Source organism: Bison bison, unplaced genomic scaffold, assembly GCF_000754665.1.
Source record: "Bison bison bison isolate TAMUID 2011002044 unplaced genomic scaffold, Bison_UMD1.0 scf7180017864171, whole genome shotgun sequence".
NCBI lineage: Eukaryota > Metazoa > Chordata > Mammalia > Artiodactyla > Bovidae > Bison > Bison bison.
In genome coordinates, this window is record NW_011494743.1 from 4,174,158 (window position 1) to 4,201,474 (window position 27,317).

The 27,317-nt window shown below is 50.3% G+C and overlaps 3 protein-coding genes across 7 annotated transcripts in view; all 3 read left to right on the forward strand.

The window, feature by feature from the left end:
- JAGN1 (jagunal homolog 1 (Drosophila)) overlaps positions 1-2,196 on the forward strand; it is a 3,005-nt gene extending 809 nt beyond the window's left edge. Inside the window, exon 2 of the mRNA XM_010842096.1 lies at positions 1,251-2,196. Coding sequence (XP_010840398.1) covers positions 1,251-1,713 — 463 coding nt within the window. The 3' untranslated portion in view covers positions 1,714-2,196. The remainder of the gene's footprint in view (positions 1-1,250) is intronic.
- Positions 2,197-7,685: 5,489 nt separating this feature from the next.
- Positions 7,686-18,393, forward strand: IL17RE (interleukin 17 receptor E). Of its 2 annotated transcripts, XM_010842097.1 has the most exons (16): positions 7,686-7,930; positions 8,250-8,265; positions 8,828-8,950; positions 9,572-9,669; positions 9,930-10,089; positions 10,184-10,323; positions 11,226-11,294; positions 12,381-12,447; positions 13,409-13,584; positions 13,665-13,712; positions 13,801-13,849; positions 14,031-14,182; positions 15,835-15,903; positions 16,382-16,433; positions 16,516-16,614; positions 17,099-18,393. In XM_010842097.1, the coding sequence occupies exons 1-16, from the start codon at positions 7,799-7,801 to the stop codon at positions 17,653-17,655; spliced, it is 2,007 nt and encodes a 668-aa protein (XP_010840399.1). In that variant the 5' UTR covers positions 7,686-7,798; the 3' UTR covers positions 17,656-18,393. The 2 variants fall into 2 exon arrangements, with proteins under 2 accessions (XP_010840399.1, XP_010840400.1); XM_010842098.1 differs by lacking the exon at positions 8,250-8,265.
- A 317-nt stretch (positions 18,394-18,710) lies between these two features.
- The window catches only part of IL17RC (interleukin 17 receptor C), an 11,845-nt gene continuing 3,238 nt past the window's right edge, over positions 18,711-27,317 (forward strand). For 2 of the 4 annotated variants that reach the window (XM_010842100.1, XM_010842101.1), the window contains exons 1-14: positions 18,715-19,210; positions 19,482-19,503; positions 19,679-19,831; positions 20,106-20,180; positions 20,271-20,380; positions 21,025-21,136; positions 21,409-21,453; positions 22,969-23,108; positions 23,333-23,392; positions 25,135-25,189; positions 25,275-25,456; positions 25,551-25,601; positions 26,977-27,022; positions 27,162-27,283. In XM_010842100.1, coding sequence (XP_010840402.1) covers positions 19,106-19,210; positions 19,482-19,503; positions 19,679-19,831; positions 20,106-20,180; positions 20,271-20,380; positions 21,025-21,136; positions 21,409-21,453; positions 22,969-23,108; positions 23,333-23,392; positions 25,135-25,189; positions 25,275-25,456; positions 25,551-25,601; positions 26,977-27,022; positions 27,162-27,283 — 1,278 coding nt within the window. In that variant the 5' untranslated portion in view covers positions 18,715-19,105. Of the gene's footprint in view, positions 19,211-19,481; positions 19,504-19,678; positions 19,832-20,105; positions 20,181-20,270; positions 20,381-21,024; positions 21,137-21,408; positions 21,454-22,968; positions 23,109-23,332; positions 23,393-25,134; positions 25,190-25,274; positions 25,457-25,550; positions 25,602-26,976; positions 27,023-27,161; positions 27,309-27,317 lie in introns of all 4 variants that reach the window. The other 2 variants (XM_010842099.1, XM_010842103.1) reach the window with 2 other exon arrangements.

A 27,317-nucleotide genomic window follows, 5' to 3' on the forward strand; every position in this document is an offset into this window, starting at 1 on the left:
TTTGCGTTCGTTTGTTCGTTCAACAAATATTTATTTACCTTCTACCCATCATGCATTGTGTTAGGCACTGAGGATATAATAGCGAAAGCAGCCCTGGTCTTCGTATTCATATTATACCTTCAGTAAAAATTTATTGACAAACAACAAATCTGGTCCCTGCCTTCATGGAACTTGAAGTCTATGGGTGACTGATTCCCCTCCCACCACACACACACACCTTTCTGCACTTTCTATTATATGATATATATATTTTTTAATTTAAAGGTTTTCGTTCCTTAAATCCACTGAAGTTTCTCAGAATCTTTTCCACATCTTTTTTTCCAGAGTTTTAAAGACTGACAGGCCCTTTGGAACCTCACTTTATTCTTATGCTTAGACCCTTGTTCAAGGGAACCTCACAACCCAAGCTAGCATTTTCATGCCTGTCTAGAGTAGAAACTCTGCCCTCTGGAGATGTGAAGGGGATATATTTAGGACCTAAGAAAATTCAAAGAATAAGAGAAAATTTGCTTACTTTAGAAGAAAAATGTTTACTTTTACTGAAGAAGTATGGACAGCCTGAGTTGGTTTCTTTGCTGCCAGTACCTCATTCCATAGGCTCTACTCATATGCTACGGTCAGGGTTCTCTTTTTTTAATGGCCGTGCAGTGCAGATTGCGGATCTTAGTTCCCTGACCAGGGGTTGAACCTGGGTCCTTGGCACTGAAAGCACAGAGTTCTAACCACTGGATTGCCAGGAAATTCCCCAGAGTTTTCTTTCTGAACACAGCCCTGAGTTACTCTTCTGTCTTTAAAATGACTGAGTCAGTCTTTGCAACTTCATATCCCACTACTCCCCTCCCTGCCACAGTGTAGTCCTTCCACACCGAGCTGTTTGCTCTCCTGGAACACAAATGTTTATGCCTTTTTGCCTGCATGCTATTACCTCTGCTCAGAATGTCTATCTCCACCTACCTCTCAGAGCCTAGCTCAGATATCACCCTTGTCTAGATAGCCTTCTCAGTCAACTCATTTCAGTCGGAATTGATTACTCCTTCCTGTGATCCCATATATTTTGCAACATAGATTTACAAGAGTTTTTCCAGTTCGTTTGTAATTACTTTTTCTTCCTCTGCTTTGTTCCCAGCCTCCAGGCAGGAACTATACCTTATTTATATCTGTATCCCTGTGTCCAGTACAATTGCTTGACATACAGCTGGTGTCAGAAAACTCTGAATGAAAGATACTTCTCCCTCTTCTCTGCCCCACAGTGTGACCCTCAAGTATGAAATCAAGAAGCTGATCTACGTGCATCTGGTCATATGGCTGCTGCTGGTTGCCAAGATGAGTGTGGGACACCTGAGGCTCTTGTCTCATGATCAAGTGGCCATGCCGTATCAGTGGGAGTACCCCTATTTGCTAAGCGTTGTACCCTCCCTCCTGGGCCTCCTCTCCTTCCCCCGCAACAACATCAGCTACCTGGTGCTCTCCATGATCAGCATGGGGCTCTTCTCCATTGCTCCCCTCATTTATGGCAGCATGGAGATGTTCCCTGCTGCACAGCAGCTCTACCGCCATGGCAAGGCCTACCGCTTCCTCTTTGGTTTTTCTGCCGTCTCTGTCATGTATCTGGTATTGGTGCTGGCGGTCCAAGTGCACGCCTGGCAGTTATACTACAGCAAGAAGCTCCTAGACTCTTGGTTCACGAGCACACAGGAGAAGAAGCGTAAATGAAGCCTGCTTGATGGACTGCTGTGTGAGGTGACGGCTGGGCCTCCCACCCAGTGAACTGAGAGGGTAAAGGCGCTGCTGTAAAATCTCCTTTGGTGATTTTGGCGGCTGCAGTGTTGGCAACTAGTGCAAACTAAGCCTGAGTTCTGCAGAGCCCCTTCTGTTGCCATCAGCTGGTGGTGGAACTGATTAATTTATTCCTGGTTGGTGGAACTGGGTGATCAACAGCTGTGAAACAAACTTCGGCTTGTTGAAGTTGAGGTCCTTCTGAGTTTTTCATCCTGACGTCTTGGTCATTCTCTCCACTTCCATCCATCACCCCTTCCCATCAAAACTGAAGAAGATGGGAAATCAGTCAAATTCTCCTTCAATCAGTAGGTCCTAGAGCAGGAAACATCTGGGAGGCTGCTCCCCCTGCAGGTGTTGGTCTCTACTGTGAACCCTTTTAATTAAAAAGAACCTCAATAAAGTTACAACTGCCTAGTCCCCCCTGTGCCTTGTGTTGGGGATTTGATAGAATGTGAAAAGTGTGTTGTTTGATGGCCTTAAGCACTCGGAGGTAGGTAGAGGCTCCCTGAGAAACCTGGCAGTGGCCTCAGGGAAGTGAACTGGGCACAGGGAACCTAAGTCATAGTTGAAACCCTGCAACTGATGGGCAGGAGCTACCATGCGCCATAAGGTTAACCTCCACCTGTAAAATGGTCCATTCTCATTTATGCAGCTTGGGTTATGGGCTTGTCTTTTGACTGGATATTAATGGTTATCATTCAGTGTTAATAGTGTCAGTTATGTGTGTAATACTGTTTTATGGTTTCCAAATGAATTTTAAAGTGTCCTACATATAGGGAATTTGCAATCTCCATGAAGCATAATATCCTTGTGAAACATCCAGTGAACACAGTATGTAATGGTGTGGAGCAGATAAGTGTAAAAGGGATGTGGGGAAGACATCTGTGAACTAAACCTCCTAAAGTCTGACACATTGTAAATGTTTATTGCTTGAAAGATGAGTGTCCCTTTGCTCTTACCTGCTTGACTTTATCATGTCTGGATGACACCCAGATTCTAACTGTGGATCCCTGCCCTCCAGAGTCATTGTGTTCTATAAACATTCTATGTATTCAGTCTCTATTAGGTACTGGCAGTACTTCTGTGTACGTAAGTTTTAGACGTCCTGATTATCTTGACAAACTCAGTGTGTCCTGAACTTAACTCTTTGCCTTCCACCTCATATCCATTTCTCTTTCTGCCTCCCTGTGTGCTGATGAGTATACCAAGAGCACAGCTCCAAATCATCAAGTCCCTTACTTTGTGCCCTTGTTTTCTGAACAACCAAAATTCCTTAATCCCTTTCAGACATGTCCAAAGTGTGGTCCCAGTGCATCACTCCTGATTTATCTCCTGATACCCTCGCACACTGTCTGTCTCAGTCAGGAGAACCTCTCATGAATCCCCGTATCAGTTCCATGTTTTCCCAATTTCCTTCAAAATTTTCCTTTCAAAAAACAAGTTTTCCTTTTCTACTTCTTTACTATTTACTTCTCTTTCGAGACCTAGTTTATATGGTAATTCTGGAGCCTTCTGGTTACTTCAGTTCAAGGAGTAAGGGTTCTTTCTTTAAATTCACATGTCACTTTAATTTTATCTTTTCTATTGACAGAACTACTAACATTTTTTTCTCACCCCTAGTAGCTAATGTATAGTGTGCTTTCTGAATTTATTGAGTGAAATAATTTGTCCTACTGTAGACTAAAGTCATAACAAAGAACTAGACTGATGCATGGGTAGGATTTGGAGAGCAGAGAGGTGCAAACGTAAATGAGTGGATAATGGAGTTATGTGCACAGGCAATGACTGCTAATTTTCAAAGAACCGGGATATAAATAATTTATTTTTTAAAAGTATAAAATTTATTTGATTATTAGAATGGTACTTTACAGTCTTGGAGCACTTCTCAAGACTCATGGAAATTAGTGTCAACAACCAAAAAAAAAAAACCATTTGGTTAATTTTAGTCTTCTGCTTGTTGGGTTGTTAGGATTCTAACTTTTCGGGCCTTTCCAATCACTTTTTCCCCCTTGCCTCATGGTTGTAGTATTCCCTGAAGTAAACAAGATTCCCTTTGAAAAGGATCCTGATTTAGTGGGAAGAGGACTGTATTTGGATCAAAAGGCAGCAGGTTCACATACCAAGATCAGCCCTGCCTAATTCACAAGAATGTTTTAAAGATCAAAAAAGCCTTGTGAAAGTGCTTAAAGAACTCTCTGTAGCACTATATAAATGTGAGGAATGGTTATTAATCCCTGATCTTATGGAGCTAGAGGATGTAGGCATTGGAAGTACCCTTAGTGAGTATCTAGTCTGTGGGAAAGGCAGTGTGGTATAGTGGAGAAACAGTTTCTGATACTACACTGACTCAAATCTAGCCAGACGTTTTGCTTCCTTTTGCCTTGATTTGAGCCTCGGTGTTTGATCTAATATATGGGGGATCATAGTATCTACCACACATGATGGTTGTGTGGGTTCAGTAATGTATGTAAAATGTGCTCGTGCTTAGTCGCTGAGTCATGTCCGACTCTGTGACCCCATGGACTATAGCCTGTCAGGCTCCTTCTGTCCATGGGATTCTCCAGGCAACAGTACTGGAGGAGGTTGCCCTGTCCCCCTCCAGGGGCTTATCCTGACCCAAGGATTGAACTTAGGTCTCTTGTGTCTCCTGCATCACAGGCGGATTTTCCACTGCCAAGTCATTGGGAAAACTGTGTAAGCCGTAGTATGTGCTTAGCTTAATAAATATCAAAATCCCTTCCAGTGATGAGCAGTGTTGGTGCTTCCCTCTCATGATGGAAGTCCCAGCCACTTCTCTTAAGCATAATTTCTTGCCTCCATATTCTGGAGTTTGATTCCTTCTGGAAGAGCAGGAGTAAGAAAGGGACACTTGTGTACTCGGTTTTTGTTGGTCTAATTGGTTGGGCCTTCTTGCCCAGGGTGCCCTGATAGTAGGCACAGTTGCCTCAACAGATCTTGGGAATCTGCCATTACAGGAAAAGCCTAGAGACCCTGCTGTAGTTGTCTGACCAGAGTCCACACATGGATAAGGCTTTGTCAGGAAAAACGGCTGTCCAAGGCCCCCCCAGTGTACTCTACCTGAGCACGTGTCAAGGCCTGCCATGACCTCCTGAGCACCTGGCTTGGTCCCCAAGTAAAGGTTATTGGAGCATGAAGTCTGGATCAGCTCATTCAGACACAAACCACAGGTGAGACAGGCCTTGGCCACTTTCTAAAAGGATAGGACCTAGTGCTGCAGGCCTACCACACACCACTGTTGCCATTACTCCAGTTGGCCACCTCCTTTTCCAGCCACAGAAGGATTCCTGCTCCTCCCTTGTTGACACTTGCCAGACAATCCCTACTCCCCTAGAAATCTGATCACTGATAACTCATTCCCATAAGACATACGTATCCTTTATTCTTTGCATCTATTATGATTTCTTCCCCCACATTGTTAACCCTGCCAACTCATCACATCATTCAGTCTAGTACTTCTGTGGACTACAAGGCCCAGAAACCACAGATCTCCCTAAAGCAGTGTGTTGTGACAGAAAGAGCTAGAAAGACATGGGGGTGAGTCCTCTCTCCGTTTTGTGTTTGGTTAAGTTACTTAATCTTCCTGGTGTTCCCAAGCCTGTAAGATGGTTTGGTAAGACTGACCTCAGGGGTTATAGACCAGTGGGCCAAGCCCATAGCCCAGAATCTGATGGTAGGAGTTCAGCAAAATGTTGGTCTTCCCCAGGGTGTGCTGGAATTCACCCACTGTACTTTTTAAACTCCTTTTTGGGAAAGGCTCCACAATAAATGAACTAGCAAAACAAAAAAATATAGACCTCCTTTTCTCCCTCCTTTCCCTTATTTTCTGTCTCTTCTGCCTTTTATACACGCTCTTTTTCTTCCCTTTCTTATGTATGTATATGTGTCTCTGTTCTTTCTTTTCCACTTCTCCTCCCATACCTTAGCCAGAGTCAGGGAACGATTAACCAAATGTTAAATGTTTTCATTGTGAGAATCAGAAGATGAACATGAAAGTGTTAGTCTCTCAGTTGTGTCCAACTCTGTGACCCCATGGACTGTAGCCTGCCAGGCTCCTTCTGTGTATGGAATTCTTCAGGCAAGAATACTGGAGTGGGTAGCTATTCCCTTCTCCAGGGAATCTTCCCAACCCAGGGATCAAACCCAGGTCTCCTGCATTGCAGGCAGATTCTTTACCATCTGAGCCAACCGGAAAGCCCAGAAGATAAAAGGAGTCAAAAGTGAAAAGTGTTTGAGAACGGAGCCAACTTTCTCACTTGGTGTCCCCGGCACTAGAAAACACATTATCTGTATAGATCTAAACCATTGTGGGCTAAGTGAAAAATTAGGGGGAAGACTCCGTAACCTATCTGAGCCACCAGGGAAGCCCAAGAATACTGGAGTGAGTAGCCTATCCCTTCTCTAGGGGATCTTCCAAACCCAGGAATCGAACCGGGGTTTCCTGCATTGCAGGCAGATTCTTTACCAACAGAGCTATCAGGGAAGCCTTAGTATGGCCAGACCACCCTTTTCTCCCTTCACATCTTAGCAGTTTGCTTGCAGTGATGGGCTCCAAGGCCAAAAGAACTTAGGCAGGCAGGCCCTTAGAAGTTCTCAGGAGCAGAGGAGCATGAGGCAGTGGGAGGAGAGGCCCTAAGGATGGTAGAAAACGAACCGTGAGACGCTGGCAGAATTGGAGCTCCTTGGGCTTAGAGACCTTGACCAAATCATTCTCTTTTCTGCTTCTTATTTCTCTCCTTAATTCTCACTTACCTGTCTTGTAAGATAGTTAAGAGAATCAGCTCTGAAAGTGTTTCACATATGAAATGTGAAATAAACTGCTTAGATGAAACATCATAGTTTACATTTACCCAACTACAAAGCACCTATTTCATGATATCCACTTCTAGGCAGCGGAGAAACATAAAGAATAAGAAAAGATCTTTCTAAGGAACTCAAGAGTTAGTATTTTTAGGATAATGGGTACAATGGGGGTCTTCAGACAGTGGGCCTGAAGACTTAGAAACTTGCTAGAATTGGCCTAAAGACAGCTATGGTCAAGCTACTGAAAGGTACAGAGGGCTAATAACAGTGTCAAGGTACCTTCACCCAGTAGGTGTGCCCCCAACTTTTTTTCCACTGTGTGTGTCACCAAGGTGAGAGCTGAAGCAGCTCAAATGCTCCATGAGCAGGAGGAAGCCGTGGGACGACGGGGAGGGACCCCACAGAGAACAGAGCCTCGTCAGCATCGGAAACCACAGGAAACCAGGTCAGTGCGTGGGGCCCGCTCCCTCTGCTCCAGCACTCAGCTCTGAACTCTAGGGCCTCCTGAGCAGACTGTACTGATTAGTGGATCCTTGGAGCTGGAGGCCTTTTGGCAGAAGAGCCAGAAGAACAGGCCAGTGGGTCATCAGAAAGCTACTCTATAATCCTGAGAGTCAGCCGGCTAGGGCCAGGGTGCGCTGGGGGACACGTGAGCTTTATGTGCCTCCTATAGTGCTTTCTTGTTCTCTAAATAGTGCTCAGTCACCTCTGTCTCCAGCACCCGATGCACAGAAGTGCTTGATAGCTCTGTCAGCCCTCTTAAGTGAGAGGATGAAGCGTGTGTCCAGGGGAGATCCAAGTCCAGGAGCTGCTAAGGGGCAGGTGCCATCCACAGGGTGTTGCAGGAGTAGGAGGGGTTAAGTAGATGCAACCTGCCATCCACCCCCTAGCCGTATACCCACCTCTTTCCTGTTCTTTGCCAGAGCAAGAGCCCCCTTGCCCTTTAGGTAGGGGAGCGGGGTTTTCTGAGGGGTAGATGTTCCCCAGTCCCTGAGCTTGGGGAAGGAATGTGGCCTGGCTGGCTGGTTGGGAACGAGGAGGAGCTCGTGGGGCGAGGGGCGGGGCGAGGGGCAGGCTGAGGCGAGGGCTCCTGCTGGCACTGCACTCCCGGCTGCTGCGCAGCAAGCCGGCCCAGGCCCTGCCGCCCACCTTCGGGCCGTGCAGCCATGCACTGGGCGCCTTGACCCTACGGAACCCCATGGGGAGCCCCAGACTGGCAGCCCTGCTCCTGCCTCTTCTCCAGCTGCTCACTGGCCTGTCTGCCTCTGCTGGGATTGGCTGCCCCTTCCTTCCCCGCTGGAGCACTCGCTGTCTACTGGCCTCCCGCATGGTAAGGTGCGCCTGCCACTGCTGGTGGGGACACCTGGCTCGCACAGGCTCATAACACTCCCCACTCTCCGGCCTGTCCTTTCCTACCACCCAGGTCCCTAAGCTCTGATCGCAGCATCAGTGTGTCCTCTACACCATCTTGAAGTGATAGCCATAGTCCCAGGGCACCGAGGGCCTGGGCAGGGTGGAGCTGGGAAGAAGACAGCCGGAGTGGATGGGCTATTGGTTTACGGGTCTCAAGCAGGGAGAACACCCCTGTGAGAACCTCTGCTAATTCTACTTCTGTCCTTTCTTTTCCCTACCTGGCCCTGTGCTTTCAGGATGGCAGTTTCACTGGTGAGTCTCATTCCCTGCCCTGCTCCCCTTCCCTGTTTCCTCCATTCTAATTTTTTTTTTCTCTACCTAAGAAGTGGCATATATCAAGGGAAAAGCACAGGGTTTAGAGCGAGGACAAGCCTGGATTTGCATTGCAATACTGCCACATACTCCACACATGGCTTCGGGCAGTGCACGGTGTCTGAGGGGTACAGCAGCAGAGTAGAAATGATTGTACAATGAAAACTGTTGTCCCTGAGCTGTGGGGAGGATTAAATGAGAGCCAGGTAAATCTCCAGGCACTCTGCCTTGACTAGTTCTTCACCAGTCAGTCGTACAATGATCCTTGCTATTTTACGGTACCTTCTGCTTTACAAGGTATTTTGCTACACATTATCTTACTTGAGCTTGACAGCAGCCCCACTTTATGAATGAGGAAGCTGAGGTTTACAGGAGTCTGTAACTTGCCTCAAGTCACTTAGCCAGGGTGTAAGTGGCAGTGCTCAGCCTCAAGTCCAACTTGTCTAAGGCAGAAGGGACCTCCTGGGACCTTACTGTCTGATTTCCTTTTCTTCTGTCACAGGAAGGTCTGCCCAGATTCCTCACCATATCCAGCCGGCCCCCCACCTCTCCCCAAAGCCTTGGTGTGCTTGCTGCTGCCACTGTCCCCACTGCTGGTGTCTGCATCTGGTGTCGGGTCCCTCGGGTATGAGAAACAGCCCTCTGGGCCATTCTTAGAGGAGATGGGAATTGGGGGAATTGGGGGTGAGCCAAGTGAGATGTATCACACTAAAAGAGATGTTAGTCCTGTTGCCAACCTCAGCAGAGACTTCAGCCATCCTGAAATAGCACACTGTGCCTACTGATAAGTTCTGTTGTATCATTTGGTGAAGGTGTTTCTCCTTTCAGCTGGTACCAATTCTTGGGATTAAAATGTTTCAGTTCTATGAATTTACTATTACTACGTTCTAGTAAGGCAAGATCTGTCTTATAAGAAAGAACAGACAGATCTTATTCAGCTCTACATTTTTCTTGCCTACCTCAGTGCCTGGGACATACTAAATTCCCACACACTGCTTAAGAATCGACAGTTTATAATTTTTCACTGTTATAAATAATGCTACTATGAATCTTTGTATACACATAGATTTTTCTCTACTTAAGAAATTAGTTCTCTTTGGTTGTATCATAACTTTCAGGACTGTAGACGTTTGGGATCATTACCCTCCCTGATGTAAAATGATTGACTGTCCAGCACCAGGTCACATCTTCCGATAGGGGAGGGACTGCGAAGGGCCGGGTAGTAAGTGTGCTGTTCCCTGTGCAGGGCTTCAGTGGGGCTGGCTCCGCCTCCTAGTGCAGAAATCCGAAAAGTCTTACAAGTTCTGGCTCTGTAGGAGACACAGGATGCCAGCGTCTGCTCAGGTACTCTCCCTGCCAATGCCAGCCCTGCCCGATGCCCTACAGCCCTTCCCTTTCTGGCCTCTCCTTCTGTTCTCCAGTCATCCAAGAGAGAGGGAAAGCGTGGAGCTGAAGTAGACTATTCTGTCCATTACACAGTTAGGGACACTAAAGCTTAAATGTTGAGCAGCTTGCCTGTCGTGCCCCGGGCTGCTCCATAGACAGGAACAGAAGCCAGAGTTCCTGATTTCTGCCCTGAGGCCAACCTTGCTGTCTGCCTGCAGAGGAAGTTGCTGAGTAGCTGCTGCCTGTCTGAGAAGGGCCATCACAACTCCAGCCTCTCCCCAGATAGCTCCCACAAGGGGCTACGCTCCAAAAGAACCCAGCCGGTAGATCCAGAGGCAGGGGAAGGTCTCTCCAGATCCGGCTCACAAAAGCTTGGAGGTAGGCACGTCGTGTGACTGGAGATAGTGGAGCCAAGTAGTGGTGCCTGTGCTAAGGCCAAGAGACAAGGCCACCAAATCCCCCTTCTCTCCAGGACCTGAGTTCTCCTTTGACTTGCTGCCTGAGACAAGGACTATTCAAGTGACCATTCCTCCAGGCCCAGAGGTCAGTGTGCGTCTTTGCCACCAGTGGGCACTGGAGTGTGAGGACCTGAGCCATCCCTTCGATGCCCAGGTATGCAGTGCCATCTGCCCATAAAGCCAAATCATACAGGGCCGGAACCAAAGGACCTACCTATTGTACAGATGAGGAAACTGAGGCCCAGAGAGGAATGGTAATTGTCCAAGACTTCTTACAAGTCTGAAGTGCCTATCATGAAGACTTTGAACTAGAGAGAGAAGGCAGGGGGCCGTGTCTCTTGGCAGGAGAGGAAGGGAAGAGGGGGTAGAGATCTGGGACAACCATGAATGCCTAGCAAGGTGAGGAATATGGCACTTAACCTCAGTGCAGTGACCCTCAGTGAGATTCAGGTTGCCTTTTCAGTTCCACCAAGAAGTTGTTTTCCCTGAGAAAGTAATAAATTGGTTACATCTGTCTTGATACCCTTCGATCTCTCTCTCTTTCGTCACTGCTCCTCAGAGAATGAGATGTCCCCTGTTCTCCCAGCCTGTGGCCTGACATCCCACCTCAACCTCCAGTTGTCATGGATACTCTTGTATACAGTTGGAGCCATTTGCAGGGACTGATGCTGTACCCAAGTCCCTCAGATCTCCACATTTAAAATGATGATGATGCCTCCCGACATCATCGTGATGCTAGCATTTAATGCATTGAGTTGGTGCTTCTAGCACCTAGCACCCTCCCCAGCATACAGTAGGGGCTCAATAAATGTATATTCCTTTCCCCAACTCCTCCCTCCCCCTATTCCATGTATTGAGACACTTAGAGCAGATGGCCAGACTACAGGACAGAGACCCCCCTGAGAAGGAATTTGTCAGTGAAAGAAATAAGCCTCAGATAAGAGGAAAAGCAGGATGTATGGTGGGTAAGTTCCAGCTTCTTCCTGCCCTTGTCTAGGGTGCCTCTGCTCTTTCTCAGCCCCCTCTTCATCTCTCCCTTTGCTGAACTGTCCACAGAAAATTGTGCCTGGGAGCCACACTGTAGACCTGCCTTATGAATTCCTTCTGCCCTGTCTGTGCATCGAGGTAAGCAGAGGGAAAGGTGTGGATGGTCCATGCTCCACTCCTAGGCCACCCAGACAGCACAGTTGGTCAAGTGTATCTCCACTAAGTCCGGTTTTAAAAGGGCTGGTGTTAATGAGATGCTGGGGGAGACTGGTGCCAGCCTAACAATGAGCCTCACACTGGGTCAGGGGTGGAGGTGTCCTGCTGATCATGGGATATTCCTGGGGGTGATTCCAACCTCAGCCCCACCCAAACCCAGCTTGCTTTTGTTGAGACCCAGCCTCAGCCTACCCACAGAGCAGAATAGACAGCTGCCTTCACTGGGTGTCCTGAGCCATTAGGGTGAGGGCTCATGGCTACTGCAAGGTTGCATATGGCTCCAGAAGTGCCATTCCCACTAGCCCTACATGGCAGTCCTCCTCCTCTGCCTGTAGGGCTGAGGGGGCCTAGCATTAAGACTTCTTTTAAGGGACTTCCCTGGTGATCCAGTGGCTAAGACTTCACACTGTCAATGCAGGGGGGCCAGAGTTTGATCCATTGTCAGAGAACTAGATCCCACATGCTGCAACTGAAGATCTCACGTGCTGTAACTAAGACCCAGCACAGCCAAATAAATAAATATATTTTTGAAAAAAGGCTCCTCTGGGCTAGACATAAAAGTCTGGGGGCCTTGTTACTGGGAAGGAGATGAAAGGGAAGGTACAGGCAGAGACATGTAATGAGCGCCTGCCAGAGGTACAACCACTGGATGTTGAGGGGAGAGGCCTGGAAGGGCACTTGGCAGCTTGGGAATTGCTGAGAATGGACACCTGGGAAGGCAGAAGTTGAGGAACATGGACCTCATGATTTGCCTCTTTCTGGGGCTAGGTTCTCCTCTCCCAGAGAAGAGGACTCAACCCCTCCCTCACTGATCTCGGTCCTATAGTCCGGAGTTCCTCCCCAAGCGCCTCCACCCTGGCCTGCACCCCACACGGCTGCCCCTCCTTGGTGCCCAGCCAGCTCAGGCAACTTGTGTCCAGGCAAAGTCAAGCCAAAATGAGTTTCAAGTCTGAGTGATGTCGGGAAAGCCAGTCCTCTGACCTCCATCCCTGTTCCCTTCTCCCACAGGCATCCTACCTGCAAGAGGACACCGTGAGGCGCAAAAAATGTCCCTTCCAGGGCCAGCCTGAAGCCTGTGAGTGCTGCTCATGTGACTCCTGTGCACGCACACCTTCTCTCTGTCTCTCTCCCACACACACGTACATACACACAAACGCACGCACATGCACACCCTCTACACTGGTATGGGAGGAAGTCCGCAGAAAGCATGAGGCACTTTCTCTGGAATTAGTGCAGAGGCAAGTCATGGACTACCGTGTCTGCTAAATCAGACTGTTGAACATTGTCCTAGGCACTATGGGAGGTTCAGAAATATCCACCCCAGGAGTCAGTGTACTAAGAGGGTGGATCAGAAGACTTGGGCTCATATCCCAGCTCTGCTACTCATTCTTCTCTGAGCCTCATCTGTGAAATAATGATACTTGCCCTGCTTCACTTTCCAACTCCTTATGAGACTGGAATTCAATATTATATGTGAAAGTGGTTGGTGACATCTATGCATATTGTTGAGCCCAAATTGCAGAGACAGGATGCTCAAACATGACAGATGAGTAGCACCAAGCAGCCTATGGTCCACAGCAGGATTGTAACTAAGGAATAGGCTATAGGGCATGACCTGTAGGGACAGAGAAGCCCATGATGGTTGTCTCAGGGGAGGGAGAAGCCCATGGTGGTTGAATAGAAAAGGTCTCCTAAAGGAGGTGACACCTGAGTTGGGCTCAGAAAAAGGGCAGGATTTAGAAAAAAGAGAACGGAGGATAAAGCATTCCTAATTCTGAGAGGAATGTAAGAAAAGATATGAAGATTTTGAGTTTGGGGAGCAGCAAGGAGTTGGCCAGAAGGGAGGCGCAAGAAGGAGAGGAGATAGCTAAATATAAAAGGTAGTAGGAGGGGCTGGAAGCGGCATGCTCCTTTATCACATAGGCAGACCATGGCTGTACCAAGCTCCTTCAGAAATATCGTCTTCTGATGCCCTGGGGATCGGGATCAGTTTCAGGCCTCCTGGGCCTCACTCTCTGCCCCTGCTGCCTGCCCAGATGGCTCAGACTTCTGGGAGTCAATGAACTTCACTGACCACAGCCAGCACAATCAGATGGTCATGGCCGTGACACTCCGCTGCCCACTGAAGCTGGAGGCCTCCCTGTGCCAGAGGCGGGGCTGGCCGACCCTCTGCGAAGACCTCCCCAATGCCATGGCTCGAGAGTCAGAGGGGGTGAGTCAGGCCTTCCTAGGGCCTGGGCGAGCAGGGCTAGGGCCTGGGGCCCTGCTCTCAACTCTCTTCTCCCCCCACAGTGGTATGTCGTAGAGAAAGTGGACTTGCATCCCCAGCTCTGCTTCAAGGTACCAGTATGTACCTTGAAGTACAGGGGCTGGGAAGGGTGTGCATGGTGCCTGGAGCTTGCTGATTTGCCATTCTTGGATTTCTCAGTTTTCTTTTGGAAACAGCAGCCACGTTGAATGCCCCCACCGGACATTCGGTGAGCCAATAAGTGATCCTGGCTGGGACCCCTCTCTCACCATTTCACCCTCACACAACTGTGGTGAAGCCAAACTCTATCCCTGCCCTAGACTTCTCTGTCAACTGCAGCCCAGCTCCTATAACCTCCCACAAAAACATCATCTCTCACCTGACGCTCTCCCCCGTCCCCCCCTCCACAGCAGCTCCATCCTGGAATGTGAGCATGGATACCCAGGCCCAGCAGGTGGTCCTTCACTTCTCTTCAAGGACGCATGTCACCTTCAGTGCTGCCTGGAACCACCCAGGCTTGGGGCAGGACAGCGTGGTGCCCCCCGTGTACAGCGTCAGCCAGGTATGGCCTAGCCAGGGTTTGGCTCCCACTGGGACCTATTGATTAGAGCACATCAGGGAGAGGCAAGCAAATATCTGACTTACAGCATCTGCTGATTTAATGACTTGATAAGCCTGTATTCAGCTGCCTCTTCTGCCAGTCAGTGGAGTCTTCGATGGAGCAATTTCTAGGCCTTTCCATTTCTGAACCAACAAGGATAAACAGGCAAGAGGCTGGCCCTCTCACTCCCAGCTGCTCTCTGACCCACTCCAACTGCCACCACATTTTGTACTGATGCCCTCTCCTGAACCAGCTGTCCTCCACACACCCCTGCCTGCCTCCACAAGGCATCGGGCAGGAGTTCTCTGTCTCTGGGAGACAGAACCCCAGGAAGCTGAAGTGCTCTTTGCAGAATACTGTGAACCACTGACAGATTCAACTCTGTCATGTGAACTAAAAACAGCTAACTAGCAGACTCTCTTCTGTGTATCTGACATAAAAACCACCATCAAATATATCCGCAAAACCACAGCACCAAGCTGACTAAGCATGGCTCGCTCTTTTCAGTTCTTTCTTATTCACATGCAGCTTGTTTATTTGTTTTATAGTCTTTGAGGGCTCCCAAGCAGACAGATGGTAGTAAATGCTATAGATTTAAGACAAAATCATGTGGGATGACCTAAAATAGGGAGCTATATCCAAGGACTCCTTTATTGCTGTGAGCTGGGAACATCATTGAGTTTAACCATGGTTTGAGAGCCACAGTATCATACCTGCTCACAGCTGGCTGGAGAATGGGGGCTGAGGAAGGGCTGGGGCAGGGGGTGGAGGGTGTTTCCAAAGAATGGAGATTGATCCACCCTAACCAATGCCCAGAACACAGGGTGAAGCCACATCCTGCCTGTAGACGGAGGGCAGTCAGTTCAGCGTGCATTTATTCAGTGCCCGCTCTGTTCCCACTCTGTAATAGGCCCTGGGAGATATAAGAAAATCATGTAACACAGCCTCTGCCCGTAAGAAGCCTATTGTGTAATAAATAAGCACTACTACCAAATGAATACACACTGCACTGTGTACTGTAAACGGCATCCACCTGCATATTCCCATCTGAGGCTTTCAGTAACCCAGTGAAATAAGGATTATTATCCATTATACACAGATGAAGAAACTGAGGCTCAAGGAGGAAGGTAGTCTAACTCGATGCAAAGATCTCACTGCTAGGAACAACAAAGGGAGTGTTAAGCCTGACTTTGCTAGCTGTGGTCTCCTGACTCTACAACTTACATTCTTTCCAGTGGACAAGCTGCCCCTCCAGGTTTGCAGGGCAGAGATTAACCTCCTGGTTTGTGAGCTATTAGAGGACAGAACCAATGTCTGTGCTCACCTTGTTTCCTCAGGGCTTGGTACAGAGTCAGTACTCAGAGTATGTTTGTTGATGAGTGCCTGATTAACATGTATCTGTGCCACAGTTCAGATCTGGGAGTGATCAGCAGGATCTGGGAATGAAGCCTAGGAAGGCTTCTTGTTGGGGTGGCACTTGGCCCTAAGCCTGGTAGGATTTGAGTGGGGGTGGCGTGGAGAAGGGAAGAACACCACCTGGGCAAAGGCTCAGGGGCTGCACAGAGCCAGATTTGCCTCTGTGGAGACACTCATTCTGCTCTTCATTCCCACAGACTCAGGGCTCAACCCCAGTGACCCTAGACCTCATCGTTCCCTTCCTGAGGCCAGGAGGCTGTGTCCTGGTAAGGAATTCTGCCCTCACTCTGCATACACACCCCTGGCATCTACGCCACAGGTGGCACATGGGGCAAATCCAGTCAGTAAAAATGTTTGATTTGGCTAGCACAGTGTTCAAAATTGGAATTAGTCGTCACCATTTAACTAGTGGGAGACGTCATATTTTTAAAAGTTGATTTCCGGCGTTTCTTGAAAACTCAGAAAGCCTGGTGCTTTGTGTCCACATTCAGACGTGGTAATTGGTGTGGGAGCTCAGTGGTGTCTGATTACTTCAGTCAGGACTTGTGCCCCTCCAGCTCCTCTTGGGTGCCCTGGTCCGCTTTGGGTTTACTTTCTGAGTTTGCCAAAGCTGGCCCAGGCGCAAACCCTGTGCTACAAGAATGCCCTCTCCACGGTCCCCCTCTCCATCCTCCCACCTCATTCAGCTTCCCCTGGGAGGAGGGTTTACCTTGGCTCACAAGGGTGGGGGCTCTGTGCCCTCAGGTGTGGAGGTCAGATGTCCAGTTTGCCTGGAAGCGCCTCTTGTGTCCAGATGGTGAGTTCTTGGGAGGGGACGGGGAGTGAGAGGGAGGCTGGGCACTGAGGAGCTGGGCTTCGCCTCACTCTGCTTGACTCAGTCTCTCACAGACGCCTGGGGCTCTTGATCCTGGCACTGCTGGCCTTCACCACTCTACTGGGAGTTGTTTTGGTTCTCACGTGCCGGCGTCCACTGTCAGGTAAGCTTACTGGGAGGTAACTTGGGGACTTTTTTGGCTGCTAGGCCAGTTGCCCTCTCCTTGCTCCCCTGCCCAGGATGCCTTCCCAAAGAGCCTCCTCCCTGCTGTGCGCACCCGTCCTGTTACCAAGGCTTTTAGCCTTAGGCCCCCTAGTGGGCAGAGATGGTTAAAGCAGGACAAAGGTCCCTCTGCCGGTAGTTCTCTGCGGCGTCTCTAGGCAAGAGGCAAGTGGGGTGGCAATGCAGCTTGCGCTGCACCTGTCGCCCTGGCCCTTGCCTCTTCCAGGGCACCTTTATCTAAATTAGCCCAAAGGTGCCCTATAGACTAAAGCTGCCTTGGGTACCCAACCCTGGCGCAGATGAGGAACAGGGAAGGTGGAGGGGGGGTGAAGTTCAACCCTATCAGGTAGCCCTGAGGCCTGGGAGGAGAGGGCTGGGTTTTCCTTTAGCCCCCCACACTGCTCATCTGTTGCTCCCGCCCCCAGGCCCCGAACGAGCGCCGCCGGTGCTGCTGCTGCACGTGGCGGAGTCTGAGGCCCAGCGGCGCCTGGTGGGAGCACTTGCTGAACTGTTGCGAGCCGCGCTGGGCGGCGGGCGCGACGTGATCGTGGACCTTTGGGAGGGCACACGGGTGGCACGCGTGGGCCCCCTGCCGTGGCTCTGGGCGGCTCGGGCACGTGTGGCGCGGGAGCGAGGCACCGTGGTTCTTCTGTGGAGCAGTGCCGGCCCCAGCCCCACGGGCGGCCCGGATCCTCGCGCTGCGCCCCTGCGCGCCCTGCTTCGCGCCGCCCCGCGCCCGCTGCTGCTGCTGGTTTACTTTAGTCGTCTCTGTGCCAAGGGCGACATTCCCCCGCCCCTGCGCGCCCTGCCCCGCTACCGCCTGCTGCACGACCTGCCGCGCCTGCTGCGCGCCCTGGATGCTCGGGCTTCTACTGAAGCCACCACCCGGGGCCGCTTCGTCGCCCAGCCGCGCCTGAGGGGTCGCGTGGAACTGTGCCGCAGGCTGGAACTGGAGGCCGCCAAACTTGCCGACCAAGGCTGAACAGAGCTCAGCGCAGTCAGGATGTCTGTGACTGCAGGCCTAGGGGCACTGGCTGGAACCCCCTCACTCAGCGTCCCCGCCCACTCCCCACGTTCCCCCAGTGTCCAACCTCTTCCTCCTGCTCATGCTTCCTCAGAACCCTCAGGGAAAGTCTCTTTTTACAGAGAACGCCCTTGACCTCAGTCCTGTGGTGGGTGGGGATCATCACACTTCCTCTCTCCAAAAGTTCCAGAGAATAGTGCACGTAGGTTCCAGTCCACACCGGAGAGCTTAGGGCTTGGGGAGGCAGGAGAGATGGCAGTTCTGACTGGGAGGCGCCTCCAGACGAGTGCGGGCGGAGGGGGATCGGTGGAGAGGGCAGAACACCCCTTTGGGGCTAAGGATCCGCCTTTTTCAGAAGGAGGCCCTGCCCACAGATGGAGGGAGGGAGGGCTCTGGACCCAGGGTGGTGGGGGCAGAAGTGGGACAGTGGGGACTGAGAGAAAGATGAATAAAAGAAAACATGATGGGTAAGCTAAGAAACACAAGGCGCCTCTTCAGTGTGCCCAGGGTGCTGAGCTGGGGGAAGGGCCAGCATTACCCTACCCAGGGCTGGTTATACGTCATTCTGTGGGCCCAGATCCTCTGTGTCCACATCCACATCCACGTCTGTCACGTTCTCACAAGCAGTGCCTCTGAAAAGGCAAAGAGGGATCTGGAGATCTTGATCCTCACTGTGATTCTTCAGAGAGAATAAAGGAAAACGGGTGATGTGGGTCCGTGGTCACGCAGCTAGCCTGTGGCAACAGCACAATTAGGACCCTTTCTTCCTGCCTCTGGGGTCCTGGGTTCCTCCCCTCGACCCCACACTGCAGCATAAGCCAAGCAGTGATGAGAAGTCCACTTTCTAGTGCCTTTAGAGCTCCTGTCCCACAGTGAGGCCCAAGGAGAATGTGGGAAGGGACCTGGAGTCCCAGAGTCATATGGGAAGTGAAAATGCCCCAGGATTGCCCAGAACTCTCCTCCTTAGGGACTCCCAGAGTGAGTAAGAGCTCCCTTACTCACCCATTAGGCCACCACCCTCTTCAGGGGCCCCTCCCAGCCAGGTGTCAGCAGAGAAGGAGGAGGAGGAGGGGAAGAGGAGGAGGGACTGAGCCACCACCACTCCAGTCCAGGGCTGCTGGCTCCCAAGTCTGGTGTTGGTGGGAGGGACCGGGCGGGGCGGGAACAGACGGCTGCCTGCCGGGAGCCAAAACGAAAGCACTGTGGCTGGGACTGGCCTGGAGTCTAGACTCCCGGGAGAGGCGAGCGTGAGCAGGCCAGCGCTGGGACCCCAAGGCTGAGGAGCGATTCCAGCCTCTCCTGCCCCGAGGCCCGTGGCTGAGTGGGAGCAGAGGTGTGGTGTCTGCCCCCCCTCGGGGGGGGGGGCAGGACAGGGCCTCAGGCCTGGGTGCTGCCTGGCACCTGGAAGATGCCTGTGCCCTGGTTCCTTCTGTCCTTGGCTCTGGGCCGGAACCCCGTGGTCCTCTCTCTGGAGAGGGTTGTGGGGCCTCAGGACACGGCTCGCTGCTCTCCGGTGAGTCTGGGGCCCCGGGCGGGCTGAGGAAGGCTCCGGGTTCGGTCTGGGGCTGTAGAGGCCCTAGCCTGGCTCCTGTCACTGCCATCCCTGTCAGAACCGCCCTGGCTGGTCTGTCGGGTGCTGATGGGGTAAGAGAAGAATGGGGAGGGGGCAAGAGCTAGATCTGAGTTCTTCTGGGAGGGACTCGAAAAAGGGAGAAAGAGTCGGCGGCCGAGGGAATGTTAGATCTGGAAGCATAAACTCTGACTTGTCTTTACCTCTCTCCCAGGGCCTGTCCTGCCATCTCTGGGGTGAGTAGCTCTACTTTTAGAGAGGAAAGATCTTCCTGGGTTGGCAGCAGGGAAGAGGGATGGGAGCTGTTCAGCCTAGGGAGAGCGCAAAGCTCCTTGGCCCTCTGGGGGTGTCAGGTGCAACCAGACTCTGGGTCTGAGCAGCTTCAGCACCTACCCCACCCTTCACATGCAGATGGTGACGTGCTCTGCCTGCCTGGGAGCCTCGTGTCCGCCCCAGGCCCCGTGCTGGTGCCCACACGCTTGCAGACAGAGCTGGTGCTGAGGTGCCACGAGGAGACTGACTGTGACCTCTGTGTGCGCGTGGCCATCCACTTGGCCGTGCAGGGTGAGCCTATCATCCTGTGACTGGGCATTGGGTGCACGTGAGTGTGTCTGATGTGGACACAAGGACAGGGTGGGAGGAGACTGTCAGGTAGCCTGGGGCATCCTCAGATTCTCCTGGAGACACTGGCCAGTGCACACCGCCCAAGTCAGCCTGGTCTCACTGCCCACCCCGCAGGCCCCAGGCCTGGCCTCTGCTTCCAAGCACCGAGCTTCCTGGAAGGAAGCTAAACCCAGAGCTGAGGCTGGACCTGTGCCTTGCTCTTGGGCCCTTCCAGGGTACTGGGAAGATCCTGAAGATGAAGAGAAGTTTAGAAGAGCAGCTGACCCAGAGCTTGAGGAGCCTAGGAACGGTGAGAAGAAGCTGGTCGACCCAGCTGTGCCTGCCCAGAGCCTTGCCCTCCCTCCTGGGCCTGACCGCCTCCCCGCCCTGTTGTTCACAGCCTCTCTCCAGGCCCACATCGTGCTCTCCTTCCAGGCCTACCCTACTGCCCACTGTGTCCTGCTGGAGGTGCAAGTGCCTGCTGCCCTCGTGCAGCCTGGTCAGTCTGTGGTATGCAAAATAATAATAACGCTAACCACTTCCTAAAGCTGAAATTCATGAAGTACTTTCATGTACATTATCTCTTTAAGTCCTAATCTCAGCAGGGCTGTGGGCAAGTCATTTCAGTCCTTTATGCTTCAGTTTGCTTGTCTGTAAAGTGGGAATAAGAGTAGCCCCACCTCAGGAATTCTCTGGCAGTCCAGTGGTTGGGACTTCCAGCTTTCACTGCTGAGGTTTGATCTCTGGTCAGGGATCTAATATCCCACAAGCCACGAGATGTGCCTCCCCCACCAAAAAAAAAAAGAAGAATAGTCCTATCTTATATGGCTGTTGTGAGAATTAAATGAGTTGATATATGTAAAATACCTGGTATAATGCCCAGCTCGGAAGAGCCTCAGAAAGTTTAATTTTTCTTTTGTAATCCCTTAACTGAGTGGGAGGGTGTTATCCCTTCACTGGCCCTGCTGCCACTCCTCCTGAGGGTGTGTATCTTAGAGTCCTTGAGGACATGTTCATGATGGAATTTGGGGGCATACAGTATAGTCATTGGTTGGGAATAGGGCAGAGGGTGAGTGGAGAGGGTCCGTGGAGAGGGTCCATGGAGAGGATTCTGAGCCTTATACCACCAGCCTTCCGCCACCCTCTCCTCACAGGGCTCTGTAGTATTTGACTGTTTCGAGGCTGCCCTGGGGGCTGAGGTGCAAATCTGGTCCTACACTCAGCCCAGGTACCAGAAGGAACTCAATCTCACGCAGCAGCTCCCTGGTAAGTGACCCCAGAGCCTGAGGGGCCCCAAGTCTGGCCCCTTGTCTGTCTCCCCACTGGCAACTGCCCCTCTGCACTCACCCCCTTGCTTGTCCCAACTTCACTCAGTCACTCTCGCCCCCAGCCTCCCCAGGTGACATTGCTCCCCAGTGGGCACTGAAGTAGATATGGGTGATATTGAGGGGACAGGGAGTCTTCCCAGGGGTTGGTTTGCCCCCCTCCTTTCTTTGGCCCCTAACCCCACTGGAGGCTTTTCTGTGATCTCTCCCCAGACTGCAGGGGTCTGGAAGTCCAGGACAACATTCAGAGCTGCTGGGGTAGGAGCTAGGTCCAGTGAGGCTGGGAGGAGGGAGGGGCTTGTTCTGGAGTGGGAGGGGCCCTGGGAGTCAACTTCAGGCCTGGCTGCCACACCCCACAGGCTCACAGAACTCATTGATTCATTTATCACACATGATCTACAGTAGTTCCTACTCCGTGCCAGGCATTCAAAGGTGAATTCTCACTCCTTAGAACAAATATTTGTTCATACCAGAGACAGCCAGAGGCCCAAAGCATGGTCAGGATTATGGTGTAACCCCTGTCCCGCCCCAATATATCAAAATAAAAATAGCTTTAAACCATAAAATAAGGGCTAAGGATCTCAAGGTTCTGATGATGTTTTTCACATAAACTATTTGGACTTTTGTTTCATTCCTTTAAAAAAAATACTTTATTTATCATGGTGTACCATACATACAGAAAACTGTAAAGTGCACTAATTTTAATTCAATTAATTTTTACATATGTGTACACTTGTGTAACTACCAGCACATCAAGACAGAAACACTGTGGGCTTCTGAACTCTTATATTATTTCAACTTCATTTTCTGCTTAGTTTCTTAAACTTAAGCTTGATGCCTCTTTGGTAATTCATTTAAGACTGCTCAGCACCAGGGTTTTGATATACAGATACACATCACGGATTTCATGTCTTTATTCATTTAGTAGACCTTGATTCACTTAGTCATCAGATATTTATTGAGTAATTATTCTGCCCAAGGAATATCCCTAGGCACTGGAGATAAACCAATTAAAAAAAAAAATCCCTGCCCTCACAGAGCTAACATTCTAGCTGGGAGTCAGGGTCATAGTAGAGGTGACAGAGGACACTTCCACATATTTCACGTGGAAGTGTGAAATACACAGTAAGTTAGATGGTAATTAATACTATAGAGAAAATTCAGGGAAGAGGGATATGGAGGTTGGGAGTGGCAGTGGTCAGTCAGCATAAGACCCGAAAGAGGCGAAGGAGGAGCCATATGCGTATCTGAGGGGAGAGGGTTCCATATGGAGGGAAGCGCCAGTGTGAAGGGCCTGGGGCAGGAGCGTGCCTGGTATGTTTAAGTGTTAGTAAGGAGGACAGTGTCTGCAGCAGGTTAATTAAGGACATGAGTGCTAGGAAAGGAGATTGGAGAGGTCACAGCAGCCAGACGGGAAGTACTTGCAGGCACTGTAAGGACCCTGACTTTTACGGTGGGAGTGAGGTGGTGGGGGCGGGCATCAGAAGGTTCTGAGCAGAGGAGAATGCTTTTAGTGGTTACAGGGTACTTTCTGGCTGCAGAGGGAGAAGCAAGGAGAAGAGCCAGCTCCAGACCCCCTACTGGGGTCTACACGGGCTCCATCTTGGGATGCAGCCAAAGTTTGGTTCGTGATGGAGACACAGGCTCTGCCCTCCAGGGGCCCCCTAGTCTAAGGGGTTTGAAGGAAACTCCAAAGGGCAGTGGGTGGGTATTACCCAGGCTTGGGTGTGCGGAAGAGGTGAGGGAAGACTGTCTGTCTGCATCCCCCCGCAGCCCTGCCCTGGATCAACGTGTCTGCAGATGGCGAGGACGTGCGCCTGGTGCTGGACGTCTCTGAGGAGCAGCGCTTCGGCCTCTCTCTGTACTGGAACCAGGTCCAGGGCCCTATAAAACCCTGGTGGCACAGTAACCTGGTGAGGCCTCCCCCTCCCCAAGTCCATTCTCACCATAGGCTGATGCCCATGCTAAAGTTGCAAGTGCCTTATCACAGGGGACCCTTGAAAAGGACACAGCCACCCACAGTCAAAGCAAGGATCATCGGTGGGGGAACAGCTACCCGCCTGGTGTCCTTAACTTTGGCCTGCAGCCTTCCTCCTACTCATCTTCTCCAGCTTCTCCCCTTCTACTTGTCCCACAGACTGGACCACAGACCATTACCTTGAACCACACGGACCTGGTCCCCTGCCTCTGTATTCAGGTAGGAGCAGAGTCCGGCCGGGGGCCCGGGGAAGGGGATCAGGGAATTGGTGAGAGGGTTGGTCCTCACCTGCCTGGTGGAATCTTTGGCTCCTAGGGGCTGGCCCCCTTGACCTTTTCTGTCCTGTGTCTTCTCCTTGTACATGCCCTGAACACTCTTCCTGCTCTTTGAAGGCTTCTGCCACTCCTCTAGTTCCCTCTCTGGGCTTCCCTGGAGAGTAGAGCCTGTGTTGTGAACTCAGACTCATTTGAATCCTGATTCTTGCCATTTCCTAGCTCTGTGACCTTGAGCAATTCACTTCACCTCTCTGAGCTTGTTTCCTATAAGTAAAATGAGAATAACAGTACCAGCCTAAGAGGGCTATTACAAGGAAGTGTGCCACTTCCAGCTTATATATGCTATAATAATACATTCTCCCTCTGATTGTACATTTAATTGGTCATCAGGTCCCATGTTTTACTTCTGACATTAACGTCTCTCATTCTCACTACCTAAAATGCCCTCACTTCTTTTTCATATACCCTAATCCTTCCAGTTCAAATGTTACTTCTTTCCCAAAGCTTTTGTTCAAACTCCAGGCCTCTCCTATCTCCTCCAAATCTTCTTGCATTTCTGTCTTTTCTGTTCATTATTTATTATTTCTTTTGTTATTTGAGCACCTGTCTCTTCTTGCACAAGACAAATCCTCAATAAATGGAGTGCTTGATTTATTAATTTGTATACATGTTTTATTCTTACTACAACTGCGAATCTGTGATTTCCCTGAAGGCAAGGAAATAATAACTATTCACATTTAGTAAGTTCCCTGGAGCTTTGCATAATGCTTGGCATCTAGTGGGTGCTAATCAAGTTTGTTAAGTTAATGAATGAATGAATGCGTGAAACTCTACTGCTTAGCACAGTGTTAGGACATGTAACAGACATTCATGAAATGTTTGCTGTCACATAAATGTTCTCATTGCCAAGCACAATGCCTACTACAAGTAGCTCTTAAAGGTTTGCTGAAGAAATTATTCTATTTCTCCTGTGCTTAGAACAAGGCTAAGCCAAGAATGGGTGCACTTAAAAGGTCTATTGGAAGAATAAATGGAGAATAGATGGATGTGTCCTTCACACTTAGCACAGTGCCTGGCAAGTAGTGTGTTCTCACAAAGTGATTGTGGATTTAATTGTCGAATGTCCCTATGCCTACCATAGTGCTAAGACACATGGTAGGTACTCATTAAAAATTTGTTGAGTGAAGATGTTGCCAGATGTTGGCATGGGGATTGCTGAAAGAATAAATGTGTGCAATTCTAGGACTTTGCAGAGAACAGGAAGACCATATGTTTGTAAAATACGTCCTCCCTCTATATTCAGTATCCTAGAGGGATTAGTTCCAGGACTTCTGTGGATACCGAAGTCTGTGATCCTCAAGTCTTTTATATGATATAAAATGGTGCAGTAGTTACATATAATTCACTCACATACTCCCATATACCTTAAATCATTTCTAGATTGTTTATAATACCTAATACAACCTAAATGCTATGTAAACAGTTTCCTGTAGACAAATTCAAGTTTTGCTTTTTGCAACTTTCTGGAATTTTCTCCCCAAATATTTCTGATCTGAGGATGAGGGACAGTGGATAAAGAGGGCCAAGGAGGGCTGACTGTTTGGGGCTGAATGAATGCACCCCCAGGGCTTTAAGCAGAGGGTTGGCTGGGTTGAACTGACCTGTGGAGCTCTCTTTCCTTTCTAGGTGTGGCCCCTGGAGCCCGACTCTGTCAGGACCAGCATCTGCCCCTTTAGGGAGGGTGAGTGAACAGGTCCTGCCAGGGCGGGAGCAGTGCGGGAGGGACCTGCTGGTGAGCAGTGCAGTGACCTGTCCTGTGCCTGCAGACCCCCGCGCACACCGAAACCTCTGGCGAGCTGCCCGATTGCAGCTGCTTCCCCCGCTGGGCTGGCGGCTAGACGCGCCATGCTCGCTGCCCGCCGAGGCCACTCTGTGCTGGCAGCCACTGGATGGGGGCCCCTGCCTGTCGCTGGTCCCGCCGCTGCCCCGAGAAAATGTTACTGTGAATGTAAGTGAAGTGGCAGGAGGTTCCTGGGGTTGGGGAAGGAAGGGGAGCCCAGGAGCCCACTTTCATGACCTCATGCATTACCCTCTTTCCACAGAAGGTTCTTGAGTTCCCCTTGCTGAAAGGCCACCCCAACGTCTGTGTCCAGGCAAGAAGGGGGCGCCAGAGAGCTGAGCTGGGGAAAGGACCTGCACGGACCCCCAGTCTTCTGGATCCACTTTATCCTTGGGTCCCTGGAGCAAAGTGGTTACCAACTTCCTCTTTAGGAGTTCCACTATTTACTTTAGCAGTGCATGGCATGCGAGCCTGGGCACTTCACCTGTCTGAATGTCAGTCTCCTCATGTATTTAATGGGGATGATAATAGTAACTACTTCACAGATGAAGATTAAATAAGTGCTTCACCTTGGTGACTGGCACAAACTAAATGTTCAGCAAACCTTAGCTGCTTTGATACTTGTTATAATTATCCCATTTCCCTACCTGGAGAAATGGGTTGCTTTACAACTTCAAAGGGTGGTTATAAAAATATTAATTCAAGATTTATTGAGCACCTACTATATGCCAAGCACTGTTTTAGGCTCTTGGGATAGCTGTGTCAGTGAATAAAACCAATAAATATTCCCACCTTTAGAGAGCTTATGTTCTAATGGAAAAAGACAGACAATAGACATAATGAGTAAATTACATAGTCTGTTAAAATTGTGTATAATTGCTATAGAAAAAGATGGGGAAGGATAAAGGAGGGTTGTAGTTGCAATTTCAAGAGGGGCAGTCAGATGAAGCTTCTTTGAAAAGGTGGTTAGATGAGAAGGGAGTATATAAAGTGCTATCAGAAATGAAAAGAGTAGGGACTTCCCTGGCAGTCCAGTGGTTCAGACTTTGCCTTCCAGTGGAGGGGGTACAAGTTTGATCCCTGGTTGGGGAGCTAAGATTCCACATGCCTTCCAGCTGAAAAGCCAAAACATAAAACAGAAGCAATACGGTAACATTCAATAAAGACTTTTAAAATAGTCCACATCAAAAACAAACTTTATTTTTTTAAAGAAATGAAAAGAGCTAAGTTAGGCTGGGCTTCCCAGGTGGCTCAGTGGTAAAGAATCTGCCCACCAATGCAGGAGACATAGGTTTGATCTCTGGGTTAGGAACATCCCCTGGAGAAGGAAATAAACTCACTCCACTATTTTTGCCTGGGAAATCCTGTGGACAGAGGAGCCTGGTGGGCTACAGTCTATGGGATCACAAAAAGTTCAGACACAGTTTAGAGATTAAACAGGGAAGCAATTTAGGGCTGTCAGACCCTTTAGCACAGATAACCTCATGAGGCTGAGGCTGAGAAAGATGCAGTGATTCTTCATTAACCAGCCTTGAAGCTAGATCTGCCTAAGTTCAGGTCCAGAGTCCAGACCACCTCCTCCCCCAACCTGACAGGCCTCCCCCTTGTTGCTCCTTCCTTCTCTTCTGATTTTTCTGGCCTCAGCTTCTTTGTTCCTCATGTCTCTAACTCTGGCCTCTTTTGAGCAGGTGAGCACCTGGGAGAAGCTACAGCTGCAAGAGTGCTTGTGGGCTGGTGAGTGGAACCTCAGGGGAGGTTGGGGCAAGGCCACTGCAATGGGGTGAGCCCAGGAAGTGCCAGCCCCTGGGTGAAGGTCAGACATGGAGCAGGGTTGGGTTGGGTCTAACTCAGAGTGGGCTCTCACCCTTTCCAGACTCCCTGGGGCCTCGCAAGGATGACATGCTGCTGGTGGAGACACGAGGCCCCCAGGACAATGGTTCCCTCTGTGCCTTGGAACCCAGTGGCTGCACCCCACTGCTCAGCAGGGCATCCACGGTGAGGGATGGCGGGCCCTCCTCCCTGTCCCTTT

Bases quoted from the DNA above. Each gene is read 5' to 3' on its own strand.
- IL17RE (XM_010842097.1), top strand. From the start codon at position 7,799: ATGGGGAGCCCCAGACTGGCAGCCCTGCTCCTGCCTCTTCTCCAGCTG. The intron at 13,713-13,800 runs GTACCAGTATGT...TGGATTTCTCAG, and splicing joins ATCCCCAGCTCTGCTTCAAG to TTTTCTTTTGGAAACAGCAG. The intron at 14,183-15,834 runs GTATGGCCTAGC...TCATTCCCACAG, and splicing joins CCGTGTACAGCGTCAGCCAG to ACTCAGGGCTCAACCCCAGT.